Raw genomic sequence first — 15,975 nt, 5'->3', positions numbered from 1 at the left:
GTGTCTTTTTAAGCCTCTAGATAGATCATAAAAAAAAAAAAAAACAGAAAAAAAAAAACCACAACCCACACACAACCTGTCTGCCTGAAATAGCTGAAATGTAATTTAAAGAGCATCATTTTAACTAATACTTCACTTCAGAGACACCTGCCCTATATTCATTGGAGATGCAGGCTGCATTAGAGCATCTGATTTATCTTTGGAAAGGATGTTTGAGCTCCTTTGTTCCTGCACGTCCCTCTTTACGAGGGAAGTGGCGTGGGCTGGTTCGGTGGGCTCAGGTCTCCACGTGTGGCCTGTCCCCACGTGGGAAGAGCTCAGGGGGGCTCTCTTGAGGGTCTGGGGGCAGGACCAGTGCCCCCAGTGAGGGATGCGTGCCCATGCCTGCTGGCTGGTCCGGGGGAGAGGATCTGAGGTTTCACACTGATTTTAGCAGGACAGTGCGTGCCAGTGGACCAGAAGAGGAATGGCAGGTAAACTTGCTGCTTTTTGGTACAGGGGGCTGTGGTTTGGCTGGGAATTGCTATTTACAGGCACGTCCACTCAGGATGAATGCCCTAACGTAGATCTGTGAATCCCAGCTGACGTGAGCCACAGTTACTTGTAGGATGTCGCTGGTAGGGCCACATGGAAATCTCTCCACCTACGGTTCCCATGACCACAGGCTCTGGTATCTTGTCATCCCTTATTATCTTCTCCTCCTCTGGGTATCTTATCATCTGTTGCACCTTTCTCTTCATTGTCTTCCTCCTTGTAAGGACGGGAAATGCTTGTCATTGCGCAGGTGAGACCCAAAAAAGATGCAGTGCCTTGCGTGGGACTACAACGTGGCAGAGCAGGGAGCGGTCTAATGGTGCAGGCATCAAAGCATCCTCTGCAGCTTACTGACAGGCAGAAAGTGGGCTTTTCTGACCAAAAAAGGGAATTCCATGAATGCAAATCATGGTTTTCTCCCGGGGCATGACCCAGCAGAGGAGAGCTCCAGTGTCCTAGTGCATCCATCCTGAGGCGGCGGTGCCAGGGCTGGACCCAAAAAGCCCCGAGATCCCAAGCGGCTCGCTGATGCTGGGGGACGGATATCGAGGGCGAGCGGGAGGAAAGGCAGGAAGAGGAGAGTTATTGTCAAATCCCTAGCTCGCCCTTTCTGATCTGAAGTTCACTTGTAATATTTTTCTCGACTCCGGTTGCTAATGCGTTTTGTTCTCCAGAGTGCGCGTGGCCTGACTTCCCGCGCAGCCTTTAATTAGTTTCTGGATGATGACATCTCCGCTGAGAATCATCTCGTCGTGTCCCTCCGATCTCGGGGGGAGATAAAGGAATCTAATAAAGACGTTCAGCATTTCTAGGTGATGGGTTTGACAAGCTTTGTATTAGCAAGAAGTCGTGTTCAAACTTTGTCGGGCACACTCAGCGCTCGGCGGCTCGTACCCTCGCGGGGACGTCTCCCAGGGGTCCTATAGAGCCTCCGCCAGCATCTGGTGGGAGCAGGGACAGAGCTGGGGACCCTCTGTGCCCCTGAGCGGGGCGAGACAGAGTCTCCATCAATTTGACGGCCAGCCTGGTCACCTTGGAGGTAGCTGTGAGAAATGCTGTCGTGCTTTGATGAGAGGTGTCAGTGATGCTGGGGAGATGATGCTGGTGTCTTAAGGCTTCAAGATCCTTCAATTTTCTGCTTTTTATGAGGCAATGCTTGTCTTGCAGGGGGAATCCCAGGTGACTTGGGGGCAAAAACTGAAAACTAGATCCTAGCTCTGTGCCGCGTGCGTGGAGCTGAAAATGAGATCTGTCTAGACAGGGAGCTGATCTGTCGAACAGTCCTTGTTCAGCTGCATTTCTTCATAGTTGACAATACAAAAACCTCACTCTTACATCTTTCTTTGTTCCTTTTTCATTTCTGTTTGAAGGAGAAGTATGAAGTAGTTTATAAAGGAGATCTGCATCATTAGACTCATTGTAGGGAAGGAAACGATATCCAGAGCAGTGCCACGACTTCCTTTGGGCATCATAATGTGAAAGCAGAAATCAAGTCTCCCAGACCTGAACGATGGATTCTGGCTGTGCTTTGAAGCTATTTATTAATAGTCTTACTAAGCAAACTCTTACTTTATTCCCCGGAGATGTGGGGCGTGGTTTCAGGTGTTTCTCCCTTTTATGGAGGAGATGGTAGAGTGAAGGTGCGGATCCTTTTGGAGCCTTGACAGCAGGCAACCCAAAGCTAAGCAGGCAGCACCCTGGCTACTTGGCACAGTGGCAAGTGACCTGGACCCATCCCAAAGTCAGAAGAAAGTCCTTGTGCTTGAGACCTGATGCTCCTCTTGTGCCGTGTTTATTCTGGCACAGCCCTTGTTGACTGTGGTAGGAGTACTGCTGATTTATGCTGTCGTAAGTGGAATCAGATTGGGCTCCCTTTTGGCACTTAGCTATAAAGTCTGTCTGCAGAAAGCCTGCAGCTTATGCAGTGAATTATATCTGCGTTCACAAATACTTTACTAATGAATGATTGGAAACGTCTTTTTTCCCCCCTCCTCCTCTGAATTATTTCAATGCCTTGCCATATAACCTGCTGCAGAGACAGGTGTAAAAAATTTGGTGTCCTCCAAGCTCGGAGAGCTTTGCTGCAGTAGGAGCCGTTATCTACTTGGGAAATCATTTAGATACATCTCAGTGCTGTATGACACATCTCATTATGACTTGCTTTAGAACGAGCAATTGCCATTAGTTATTTATTAATTGCTTATTAAGGTCATTATGTATGTCCTCTTAATTTCCAGGCTCCTTTCTTAGTGCCTTTGGCTGCTGCCAGGTTTGCGCAGAGGGGGCTGGGTCCCTCAGTGAAGCTGAGCCAAGCTCGGCATGATTGTGCAAACCCAGGGTAGGATCCCCACCCAAAATCCAAAGGTTTTTGTTTACAAGCCAGCAAAGTAGCTGGAAGCAGGCTCGGAGGATGCGTTTTCCCTTCCTCGTACCCCCTGGACTTCTTCCATGCGGCTCCTGAGCCGTGTTGATATGATGGAAGGATGATGCCCTCTCTGCTTTTCTCTTAATTATAGTCATGTTAGAGGAGCGCAGACTGATTTAAAAGCCCATTACAATACACCTATAATTGAAGGCATAGGTCTCCCAACTTGCTCTCTGCAAAGCAGACAGAAATCAAACAGGGAGGGAGAAAAATCAGAAATCAAAGAGGGAGAAGGCACAGCGGAGGTGCCTGTACTGCGGCGGGGAGCGCGGGAGCTCTGCGTGTCTCCAGCCCTCCAGCTGCTGGGTGCACGCTGGGGTGGCCATGTCCCAGGGGGACAGCCTGGTGTTGGGGTCCCTACACCCCATCCCATCCCTGCCAGCTTTGGGGGCCCCTTCTTTTGGGGTGCAGGAGCGGGAGCTCAGCCGGACTCAGAGCATCGCCAGGAGCAGGGTTGGGGCTCTGCAGAAGCAGCGCCCGTGGTAGCAGTGCTCTGCAAAACACGGCGAAGTCCGTGGGTGACAGCGGTAAGAGAGTGTTATTAAAAGCAGGAGCTCCGGCAGCCTGATGCTCAGGAAGCTGCCAGTGCACATCACAGATCGCCCGCAGAAGTCAAGGCTGAGTCTCCCTCTTTTTCTTGCTTCAAGTTGCTTTTATAGTTGTTCTTTGTTGTTCCCTTTGATCTGGAGCAGATGTTGCTCGTGCGGGAAGATGGAGGTTTGCATGTTTTATGAGAGGGAAGCGAGCCTTACCGGGAGAACCTGGCTGTTGGCAGGCTGCTGGCGTGGGCTGTGCGCAGGGCACTGCTGGGGGCTTTCCAGCCCTAGTGGGGCATGGGTGATGCTGGATCCCTCGCCCGGCCACCGTGCAGCTGGGGAGGGCTGGCACGAGACCCATTCTGCCCGGCTCCAGCACCAGAAATGATTTGTGGGGTTAGAAATGTGTGTGTGTCTCTGCAGTACTTGCTTGGCTCTTGGGTGAGTCCCTGAGCACGCCTGTGCTTTCCCTCACGGCACCACTGTCCCAGCAATATCCCCATGCACAGGTAGGATACAAAGAGATGCTGCGGCCCCATCTCCCAAATTGGGCAGAATTTAGGTGGTTAAGCTGAAAAATGCAGTTCCTCCTTGCGAGCACCCAACCTGGTGAGGCTCACCTGCGGTCTCCTTCCCCTCTGTCTTTTGGTGAGGTTGCTCCAGATCCTTGCTCCCCTAATATCGAGGGGCATCCTTGTGTCTCACTGATGCACGGCTGAAATTTGGGGTGTCAGGGGACCCAGCTGACTTTGCTCCCAGCTGCACCAAGAGCCGCATCCGGAGACAGCAGTGGGGGCACATTGTTGGGGACACATCGTTGGGGATGCATTGTCGGGGACACATCGTCGGGGACAGGATTGTCATGGGCAGCGCAGCCCTTGCATGCAGGGAAGGTGGACGGGGAGATAATGATGCATTCAGGTGCTGCAGCGTGTTTGCACCCACGCTGGCTCTGGGACGGGTGTCTGGAGGTGTAGCAGGGATTTAGTCAGTGCCGGCGGCAGGAGGGTGCGTGCGCACACGGTGCAAGGCAAGGAATACATCTGTGTAGGCAAGTGCATATGCTTGGATCTGCAAAGACATATATCACCTGACTGAACACCCTCAGACGTGTAAGGCGCCGTATGGCTTGGTTAAATATTTAAGCACACTGTTTTCTGTCCCAGGGACTCGGCGTGTGTGAGCGAGTGCCAAGTCCGGACAAACTCCGGGTGAGCCCTGAGCACTCGCAGAGGCTGCGGCAGTTCAGAGCAGCGCAGGGACCTTTCCCATCAGCATGGCGAGGCAAGGGAGGGGGAAAAAGCAGAAGTCAGATCGATAAAACACCAGCCTGTCTCTGGGGAAATCTGCACTGTGTCACCGGAGCAGCTTGGCCAACACTGCCATGTTTAATCACTTCTGAGCAGGAGAGATGCTGAACACAAAAGGACTGCCCGCAAGGAGAGGGTTCCCACCTGGGAAGCCAGCATTTATTTAGCTTTATTTATTTATTCATTCCCATTGGGGCGCAGCTCCATCTGCGTCCCACGTTCAGCATAAGAAATTTCTCCTCTGCCCCATCCCTGCAGAAATGCCAACTGATGGATAAAGCCTTTTAATGCAAAGGGAATGGCGGCACTGGTGACCATTAAATAATATTAAATATATACTTGCGATCACTTATTTATTAAAGTTTCCCTCCCTAGTATAGTAAAAGCCTTACAGCGTACCTGGTAAGTCTCAAGAAAGCCATTTTAAATAGTTCGTGTGGTTAATTATTCAAACGTTTAATTAGCATACAATAACTGTCGTGTTAAATCCTACCACTGCGCATTTAATTTAAGGGTAGGCTAAAGACTTCGCTGACGTTGTCGCTCTTGTCTGCTTCCCGGCCATGCCTGCCTCGCCTCGCCCTGGGCAGGCTGCATAAATTGCTGGAGACTGACCGAGAGCATCCCGAGCCTGCCAGGGCACGGGGGCTTTTCCCAAAAGTTGCATTTTCACTTGCAAATTTGCAATTGCAAAGTCTCCCATTGCCCAGCCAAGGAGCATCCCAATAATTTCTCCTCCCCTGCCCGGTCTTAGCAAAATTAAAATCTCTGCAGGAATGCTTGGTGCTGCTATACTGCTGAGGAGGAGGTTGTAATGCTCTTCAGGATGCGTTTCAGGAGAAGTGGAAATCAAAGTTTAATTTGTTTTAATTATGTTTTAGAATCTGGTCAGTTAATTTGATTACAAATTTTTGTCTGTCACCCGTGTGGGTGCAAATCCTTGTGTGCTGTAACAGAGCCACAATGCAAATGCTGAATTTACTGCCTGTGAGTCTCGGTGAGCTCGGCAAAACAAGCTAAATTTGAGTGATGTGGATTCGTTAATTAAAAACATCGCAAAGGCTCCTTTTGATTTAGCAGGCATTGCATGGAAGACGACAGATAATGTTCTAGCTTTGCCGGGACCGACAGCTGGAGCCAGCCAGGGCTTCTTCCTGAGCAATCACGGGCAATTCTCTCCACCACTGCTCATCCTTTTCCACCTCGAAACACCACCAGTAGTACCTCCGTGGCCTATTTTAGCTGCTGATACTGAAAGCTCTGCTCTGGAAATACAACTTTCTGAAGCACATTGGTTTCCTGGATAACAATCCCAGCCTCTCCGGGAGCACGGTGGGGCAATTGTAGCACCTTTGTCATTAATTGCAGCTCCTCGGTGGACTACGTGGCTTTTGGCAGAGCATCTCCTGGCTGTTCGTCCCAGGAGCCACATGCCCTTATGCCAGGCTTAATGACACTGATGAATATTAATATTTCCTTCGGTGTCATCTTCGCAGCCGCTGTCCTGTGTCCCCAGGTGTACTCAATCTCCCGCTGGTCCGGGACCGTCTGATCCATAGTTGTCCTCCAGTGCATGATTAGCAGATTAGCCGTTGTGCCCAGAGCAGCAAAAAAATGAACTCCCAGAAGCCCTTCAAAACAGGGAATAATTCATTACCCACCTTGATTTCCACTTAAAATGTACTTTAACTACACTTCCAACTACAAACCCTAAATCACCCTCATGTTCACAAAAAATCCATCATTTTTTATTTTATTGCACGGCACTGGCATGACATAATCCCTTCCAGAGCGTCTTGGAGTGCTTTACGGATCAATAAATTACTTACCTGCGTGGCAGAGGCAATGCGTGCAAGGCCATTGCAGTCATTCTGGCTCGGTGTGTGTGCACCAGCCAGTCCCTGTGCCTGCCCTGCTGGGGACAAGCAGGGACGGGGTGCACAGGGGTGGGTTATGGGTTTGGGATAGCAGCACGGCACTGCTCGGGGCTGTGCATGGGCTGCTCGATGGACGGGGCTCGGCTGGGGTGGGTGGAAGGAGCAGGATGCTCTGCAGGTGATTTGTGACTCTCCTGCAAAGCACCGCAGCAGGGTGCCAATCTTCTGCTAGGCTCTGGAGAATGGCTTGGAAAAAAAAAATAAATCGAGGAAGGTGATGGTCTTTATTATGTTCTGCAGGTGCAGGCTGATAACGGCAGCTGATCGTTTTTCTCGCACGGCGTGCCCGAGCTTGTAGAAGCCCCAGGTCACACCGCCGCAGGGGCTGAGCGCTCCCCGTTTGCTCCTTGTCCCTTCCCTCTCGTCAGCCCCACTCCTGGGCTCTGGGCCCCTTTTATCTGCCCAATTCCCTTGAACTCATGTTGGCAGCACCAAAGCAGCAGGAGGGCTTTCATCCCTGTTGAATTTCCTTTCCTTTGCATGATCTTAGAGCTCCTTGGTAGGCTCGTTGTCTTCACGAGAGCTCCTCGGCGCTCTCCTGCTTGCAAGGACATCACAGAGCCCATGAGCTGCAAGCCACGTGCGCATTTTGGGTGCTTTCATTGCACCAGGAGTGCCTCGTGGGGGGCTGGTGTTGCCCCGGGAGGATGCAGGTCTGTTAAAAAGGGCTGGTCGTGGCTGGGAGGACAGGGTCGGTACCAGCAGCGTGGGGGGAGAAGCACCGTCTGGCACATCGCACTGGTGCTGGTAGGATCCGTCTGCAGCCTCCCAAAAATAACTGAATCCCCAATGACTACAAGTCCTTCCCACGTCAACTCTGTCTCCTCCACCCCCCCCGTTTCCCCTCTGTTTTCCTGTCGAGGCAGACGAGACTGATGGGCTCTTGCTCTGTTTGTCACGGTAGAAGGACGGGAATTCTGCCTCCTTCACCCTCATTTTCAGATTTAAGACAGACAGAACCGGCTGCATTTTTATTTCCCTCTTTGTGTCTCTGCAGTGTCGCCGAAAATTACCGAGATCTCTTCTGACATCTCCATCAACGAAGGTGGCAACGTCAGTCTCACCTGCATAGCCACGGGCAGGCCAGATCCAACAATCACCTGGAGACACATCTCGCCCAAAGGTAAGAGCCAAATGTTGCCCAAAATATTCCAGGCAGGGCACGGGAAGGGCTGGGAGCAGCTGGGGAGGTGTTGGGGGCTTGTTCACCTGGCCCTGCAGCTGCAAAGAAAAGGTGGTGAGCGCTAAAAAGCTGTGATGTGCTGCAGGAGCTGATGGTTTTGTAAGAGAAATATCCATCCTGGTGGTCTGGGAGGGGAGATTGATGGTTTTCTTGGGCGGTTATCAGCCTGGGGGTGTTGTGCTTGTCCCTCGGGAGCCTGGGGCTGCCCCAGGTCGCTGGAGCTGCCGCCGTGGGTGGTCGCATGCAGCATGCTGCTGGCAGCCGCTTCGGGCGCCTGCTGAAACCTTTTTTGGGGAATAACACACATTGCATCAAAGAGGGGCTGGAAATAAGCACGAATCAACAAGAAAACACGCAAAGCATTAATTGGTAACCTTGTTAATTGGCAAGCAAAACCTGAGCAGAACCGCGGGGGTGTGACTGCTGGGGAGCAAATTCCCACGCGCGCCCGTTTGGGACGGCACCATTTCAGAATCCTTTCCCGGCTGTTTTTGGCACTCCTTTTGCATTTTGCTGCCCCGGCTCTCCCAGCTTTGCGAGGATCTCACTGGTGAGCTGGGGGAAGGTCGTTTTGGGTGGGATGAGCCATCTGGCCAAGGGATCCTCTGCCTCCCACATCGCCCATCTGAGTGCTTGCATTCGACCTCGGTCATTTTTAACCCTGGGTCTTACCGATGTGGGCTGTTGTCCCAGACTACTCCTCAAGTTCTCCTCGGGGATATCCCGGCTGGGCTGTCCAGCAGCCGAAGGAGACGACACAGCAGCAGCAGTGATGGATGGCACCGTGTCTGCTCCCTCCATTCAGCTACCTGGCGATGGCTGCCGTGTCTCAGTGCAGCTCCATTGACTTTTGCTATTTGTCTGTGCTGTAGCAAACTGCTGGGCCAGATCCATCACTCTCCGTGGCCCAGGCAGAGAGCGAGCTGAGTCAGTGGCAACTCAGCCTGCTTTGTTGACAGGAGCCTCTGAAAAAGCCATTCCCTGGTGCAGGAGTTGGCTTATTCGCTGTAGGTGGCCGTGTCTGAGAGGGTGGCCTTCGGTCGGCGTCTGGGCATGGACCATGATGAAATGCAGGGAGCAGATGTGTGCTGCTCTCAGCCCTGACCATGGCACCTACCCGCGGCATCAAGTTGCTGTCACTCTGTCACCACCGGGCAGCACTGATGGTTGAGCCTGTCCACGTGCTGTCACCTTTAAGCCTTTTTTCCCTTTGCCCTCTTCCCCTTCTCCGCCCTGACTGCATCTTTTTGTCTCGCTCAAGCTCCTCACCGCCTGTTTTTCGCACGCACTTGGTTTTTCCTGCGGGCCCTGCTCTCCTTCCCGCATCCCCTCCTGCTCCCCAGGACCCTCCTCTCCCCATCCTGCACCCCTCACCACCTTCTCCTGCAGCCATCCATCCTCTCCTAACCAGGCTCCCGGCTTACGAAGCCTCTGTCTTCTTTCACAAGGGCTATTTTCGGTGTTTGCTGCCATCCAGCAGGTTTCTTCCCCCAGGGAATCTTTACCTGCGCTTGAACCAGATGTTTCCATTTTACTTAGGACTTAGCTGCTATGGAAACTGAGGATGCACCACAAGAGGAAGAGTGAGCTAATCAGAAATTACCTGTGGTGCTGTGTAATTTGCAACAGCAGCTCTTACCCGATTTTGGCCATGATTAGGCATTCTGCTTTCAAAACTCAAAGAGAGCAAACGATCACAAAGATTTACCTGAATCTGGCCTCCTGCCGGTGGAGGGTGCTGAGCCCGGAGGTGGCCCAGGACATCTTCGGTGCCTGCCCATCTCCATTCCCAGCTCAGCTCTTCTTTCTCTCTCTGGGTCTGCTGCAGCCACCAAGCGGGGCCTCTGGTTCTCCGTTTTTAATTCAGCGCACATATGAGAGGCGAGGATGTGCAGCATGGGGACTGAAGGAAGAGCCAGGGCAGGTGCCCAGAGGTGCTGTAGAAGATGCCGAGGCCATAGCCATTTCCCTAGCAGGACAGGGCATGATTTGGAGAGCCAGGAGCCTCTGCAGTGACTGGGGACCCAAAGCTGGCTGCTGGCCCCTCTCTTGGCCAGACCTGGCTCTGCATCGATGCACATCCCCGGGGAAATCCCGAGCAAGCCTCTTCCCGTTCCTTCGCGCCGTCTTTCTCCATCTCGCTTGGAGTGGTGGAGAAAAGGGAGGGGGAGAATTGGTTAAGGGAAAGCTGGTGCATAATTGAAGGGTTTACATAGCGGATGGGTAAGCGGCTCTCACCGCTGCCTCCGGGGAGAGGCTTTGATAGCGCCGTCTGTGCCAGGCGCGGGCGGGCTGGGAGCTGAAGGAGCTGCTCCCCGCGCCTACCCCGGCAAGCGCTCCTCTGCGCAAAGGCACTTCACGGGCTCTATTATTTTCTTGGCAGCTGTAAGTCTGTTTTGTGGCTCTTGGTGAGAAATGGAGCAGATAAGTGTGTTTGCTCACTGGAGGAGCGTGCAGTCTGATCCCGCAGAGGATTTACACCCGAAGCAGCTCAGCTCCCCAGTGGCTTATCCCACTCCAGACCCTTTTCCAGCCACCAGCTCCTGGCAGTGCAGCCCAACAGGTTGAGGCAGAAGAAGAAGGGGCTGGGGGGAGAGATGCAGTCACGTCTTCCTCCATCTCAAGGCTCTGCTGAGAAGCCACAGCCATGGCCATGGGCTCGGGTGCTCCAGCTGGCAGTGGGACTGGCAGCAAACTATACCAGTAAGCCAGGCACCAGCATCCAACGGGCCGGCTCCATCCCCTCTGGGCTGTCTGCTCTTGGCATCCACGAGGCGCCAAGCCCAATAGGATGGCAGTCAAGAGGGGCATCCCCAGCAGGGCAAAGGGAGCAGGGCAAAGAAAGGGAGAAGGACCTAGATAGCCATGGTCAAGCTATAAACCCAGAGCGAAGGCAGCAGCACCTATTCAGAAGGTGTGGGGGTTGTGCAGGGGGTCCAAAAGGCAGTATTGCGTGTGTTATTGTGCGTGCATTACTGTGTTTGTGTTACTGTGTGTGCAGCACCGTGTGTGCACTGTATGTGCACCCATAGTGCCCAGCATCTCTTAGTTTCAAAGGCTGCAGATGTTTTATGGTCCCCAGCATCACGGTGTTGATGTCATCCGCAAACTGTGGTGAGATCTTCCAGTTAATAGTGTGGTTATGGTCACTCAGGTGTTTCCATAGTTACTGGGCTCTTTATTTATTTTTTGGGTAACTCTGATGTTGTCATGGTGATTGCCATGTTGTCAGTCTCTCGGTGGACAAAAGCTGGAATTTCTTGGCTTAGGGAAAAGTTCAGTGTCCTGAGCTGCTGGGCACCGGGCAATGCTTGGTGCATCGTACAGGGCCAGGGACATGGGGAAAGGGTGCACAAACTGGCTGGGCACGCAGATACACCGCTGACATATCTGCCTGGCCAGCACCCATCTGCCACAAATGGCTATCCTACAGCCAGGGGCTGCATCCAACTTGTCATCCTTAACGACCCTTGATGGACTTTGCTGCCATCGTTTTGTCTAATTGCTGTTTGATTATCGCTGTAGTATGATGGATTCTGGTGTAAGGCTTAAGACAGTGGCTGCCAGAGTAGGAAAACATTATGGGTTGGCTTGATGGTGTATTTACTCGTAAGAGGGCTGATCAAGAGGTCTTTATAGTGGGAATCCCTCATTAATCTTAGGATTAGGCTCGGCGATGAAAGCTGGAGCCTGTGTGGAGCCAGAGCCCCGCACCACATCCGAGCTGGGACGCGCGGGGCCAGTGCTGCCTTGCTGCTTGGCCAGGCATCATCGCAAGGGGGGCGAGCTGCTCGGAGGGCCCCCGTTGTGCCGCAACCCAGGTGTCCTCCGTGATCAGCTGAGTTAACCTCGGCAGCCCTCCGCTTCCTCCCTGGAAGAGGCATAATAGCAGTCCCTCATCCAGCAGGACTGATGGGAGGATAAATACATTCAGGACGTGAGGTGCTTGGGCACGGGAGTAATCACAGCTCGTATATGCACTTAAGATAAATGAGACTTGGTGGCCTAATGTGGCAGAGGTCTCTTGAGATCATCTGTCTATACATCAGCAGCAAAGCAGCGGAGGGACTCTGGGAGAAGTCTGGTATATTTGGATATATTGATTCTCTCTGGCTCTTGGCGGGGCTTAAAACAAGAAGACAAGCTGCTGCAGAAAAAAATGCAGCTTGAGGAGCTGCATTTCCCTGGGAAGGGGACACATCTCCTCCCTTCAGAGGCTTGTCCATTAAGCACATCAGTTTCTGTCCCAAATCTTTCCAGGTCCTTTCTGAACTGCAGGCAGGGGCTGCTTTGCCTGGTGAGCATAGTGTGGGATGTTTGTAGGTGGGACGTCAGGTCAGAAGCCTGGCCAGGAGGCACTGAGAGAAGCCAGGGGAATCCGCTTGGGTGGCAAATCTCTGCCTGCCTCTGTGCTGTCATCGCCCTGGCAGTGATCAGCTCAGCATCCCCAGGGAAAGCTCCCTGTAACCCTGCCTCAAGTCACCTAATTAACTTAGTAACAGCGAGCTGTACTCTCTGCTGGTCATTTTAACAGGGCAGTAGCTCTCAAAGAGAGCAGAGGGTTTGTGCAAGGCTGCTTCTGTGTTCCTCCAGAGCCTTGTGTTTCTGCGCTGTCTTTTGTTGTGGGTTCAGGAGGTTTTGGAGGAGGCCAATACATCTGTCTTGCTTCTCTTCTCAGTATTTAGGCGGCAGGGATTTGTCTGAACCTCCTTAGCCTGAAAAATACCAGAGCCATCCAAAGCTCATAGTGTTGAGGAAAGTTATAAGCCCCTCTTTGGGAAGAAGGACTTGTGGAGATGTTGTATGGGCGTGTAGACACACAATGTCTAAAGGAAGGCAGTTGAGTCCTTCTAATGTTGCTGGAGCAAAGAGTCAGGGCTGAGCTGGGTTGGGTTGGGTTGGACTGGGTTGGACTGGGTTGGGTTGGGTCAGGTTGGGCTGTGCTGTATTGGGCTGGGTTGGGTCGGGTTGGGTTGGGTTGAACTGGGTTGTGTTGGGTTGTGTTGGGATGTGTTGAGCTGTGTTGGGTTTGGTTGGGCTGTGCTTTGAGCTGGCTGCTCTGCTGTACGTGGCATCCCAATTCACCTCGTTGCATGCATCCCCCTGGTCTCGCAGTGGCCTTTCTCCAGCACCAAAGCTCTTAACCACCTGCAGAGGCCAATGCCAAGGCATCACCAGGGCCAGGCATCTTGCAGAGGCTCGGCCGAGATTGTCGTCCTCCTTCCAGGAGGCATTGCAGGCCTGGGCTCCGGCTAAATTAACTGAAGCATTTCAACAGGCTCCAATCCTGTCGGCAGCTCAACCGTCCCCTTGTTTACTGTTGAAATAATTACTGCTTTGCCATAATATTAGCTCTGAGCCGTGACTCCATTACCATTATCGCCGGAATATTACCCATTTATTATCTCCCAGCAACCCTGGAAGATGAACACTAGGCTTCAGAGACCAATTGTTTTACAACAGACAGGATCTTGGTGTGCATTGTTTAATGAGGTAAACTACATTATAGCCGGCATTAATTTGGCTGCAGTGCACTCCACTAAATCATTGTTAACCTGTAAATCTGCCACCCATTTTGATGCACACTTAATCAGCGCCCTCTGGACGGATCCACTGGGAAAAGGGTCATCGGTGACCTGGCTCTGTTGGCACCACATGGGGTGCCAGTGCCAAGGGCACATTTCGTGCATGGTCATGGTGAAGGTGAAGGCAGTGCTGGTGGCTGGCATTGCCAGGGCTTGCTTGCAAAGTTCTTGCACTTGTGCTGCATCCTGCAAGGGGATCCTGCCAGGAGTAGGGTGAATATTTCGCCCCTGGAGTGCCAGCAGCTTCCTGTGGGAGCAGGATTAGGCAGGAGTGATTTAAACCTGGTTAATGCTTCGCACACCTCATGCACTGAGCGGTTGGCTGTGGTTAGCTCTTTGTAGCATTTCCCCTCCACTGATGTGCCCTCTTTCTACCTGCTATTTCGAAGCAATAGGAAATCATGTACTTATATGCGTGTATATATAAAAGTAATATTTTTGATTCCCTGCATGGTGGAAATGAACCCTCTCAGCTGATTTGTTTGCATATTTGGCACAGCTGCCTTTAAAATATGCATTTTAGTACAAAAATAACTAGACCCCTACCAGCTACAAATGAGGCAATGCCTTTCTGTTATGGAAAGGGGAAAAAAGAAAAAAAACCTCTCCGCTTCAGCATGTTCCCTAAACACAGCTTTGCAATGTCACGCTTTCCCTCCTTGCCAGAGGCAAGGCGTGCGCAGTTCCTCATCGTCATCCGGGGACACGTGCGGGCCGGCTGCTCGTGTGGAGGTACAGCCGCCCGCGTCGGGAAGCTTTTCCCAGGCAGAAAGCAGGCAGCTCTGCCTGCACCTGAGTTTTTATCCATGGGCTCATCCCATTGCTGGCTCACTGCCTTTCCGAGGCACCACGCTACTGCTAAAGGCCCCGATCTGCATTTGCACCACGCCTGGCAGAAGGGAGCTGGGGCCCTGTACAGAGCCATGTTAATAAGAATATTGGAGATTTATTTTTCTTGCTCCCAAGCCGACCTATTTGCATGACAATCTCGTAAGCCCTGCATGTGCACAGCAGCGGCAGGACTGGGTGAGACGAGCGGGGAAGTTTCCATTCACTCCGGTGCCCAGCGTGACGCCCTTTCCGAGCATCCCTCATTTCGGCTTTGTGCAGAGACAGCGGATTTCAACCCATCCCTGTATCTTTTCACCCAGCCACTGCAGAAGGAAGGGTTTCATTTATTTACTTATTGTGAAGGGTAGGACGAAGCGGACAAAAAAAACAACACGCTGACAGCGTCGGCTTGCCGGATTTTCTGTCTCTTCTTTAGTGATCAGAGCGGCTCCCTCCTTCCTGGGTAAATGGGAGGCTTTGTGTCGCTGGCTCGCTCCCTGCCTGGGACTCGCCTTTCATTCAGCTGGCATTAGGAAGCGGAGGAAGAGCAAGGGACGGGAGTGTCTGAGATGTGAGAGATCTCCACACAAATTAAAACCTTTTATCAGGCCCTAATAGCTGTGCAAACTAATTATATTTGGGCCAAACTTTGCCAGAGACTCCCCCGAGGTATTATTATAAAAATCTGAGCTGTGGAAACGCGTCCCCATTCTGTCAACACCGGGTCGCTTCAGCTATAGAAAACTCAGCTCCGGCTCATTTTAGCTCCCGTGATGTGCTTTGCATAAGCCGTGTAAGTTGTTTTGGGGAGGATGGAGCCTGGCCAGACTGTGTAACATGTGGTCCAGGTCTGTCGAGCCCAGGGGAATGTTTTCCATTGACATGGCTTTGGGGGTGCAGACGTGCATCTGGGATGCCTCCATCCCTGGAGAGACAGGAGGTGGTGATGAGTTTGGTGCATCCTCCCTTCTTCTTCTTCCTCAGCTCCCTTCCTTCCCCTGTAACACCTGCTCGGTGCATGGGGTGCCAAGTGTCAGGATATCCCACACCTCACCTGCCCTCAGTGGCTGTAGGTGGAAGCAGCACGGGGAAATGCTCAGATCCAAAGTCCTGCACCTCTGATGTTCATCCCGGTGGGAAGGACAGCCCCTTGCTCTTCTCCCCATGCCCACCGTTCCCCTGCCTGCCTTGTGCTCTTCTCCTGTGCAGATTGCTAGCTAATGGGGTGGAGCTAGCGAGAGTGCTCTCTATTAATGGAGCAGAATATAAACAGAATAAAGCCTTCATTTCCCGGGCTGTGATTTCATTATTAATATACTTTACAGTTCACAGGTTGTTCATTTGCTTCCATGTTTTCTCAGCTGGTGTAATCTGCAGCTCAGAGTGAGAAGAGTCATAAAATTTCCATTTCCAGTTGAATGTGCGTCCAATTCGCCGTGAAATGTTTCTCTCTGTCGTGAATATTAAGTGCACGAGGAGTCAGTAGCTGCGGGATTAGGCAGGGCAGGTTGCCAGCCCCCTCTCTGCATCCCAGGGGTGCGGGTGCAAGCGATGCTCGTGACATGGAAGATGCAGAGGAGGCAGCTGCAGGAAGGTGTCAGAGCATGGCGGAGGAGCAGAGCGGGAAGGGTGGC

The 15,975-nt window shown here is 52.3% G+C and overlaps 1 protein-coding gene across 10 annotated transcripts in view; it reads left to right on the top strand.

Annotated features, from left to right (window-relative positions):
- The window catches only part of LOC121058491 (protein CEPU-1), a 337,525-nt gene that overhangs the window by 301,183 nt on the left and 20,367 nt on the right, over window positions 1-15,975 (top strand). For all 10 annotated transcript variants that reach the window (XM_040534070.1, XM_040534069.1, XM_040534079.1 and 7 more), the window contains one exon: window positions 7,740-7,865. In XM_040534070.1, coding sequence (XP_040390004.1) covers window positions 7,740-7,865 — 126 coding nt within the window. The remainder of the gene's footprint in view (window positions 1-7,739; window positions 7,866-15,975) is intronic.

This window comes from Cygnus olor, chromosome 22 (assembly GCF_009769625.2).
Source record: "Cygnus olor isolate bCygOlo1 chromosome 22, bCygOlo1.pri.v2, whole genome shotgun sequence".
Lineage (NCBI taxonomy): Eukaryota > Metazoa > Chordata > Aves > Anseriformes > Anatidae > Cygnus > Cygnus olor.
Note: the sequence above shows the minus strand (reverse complement) of the source record. Positions and strands in the feature narration are given on the sequence as shown.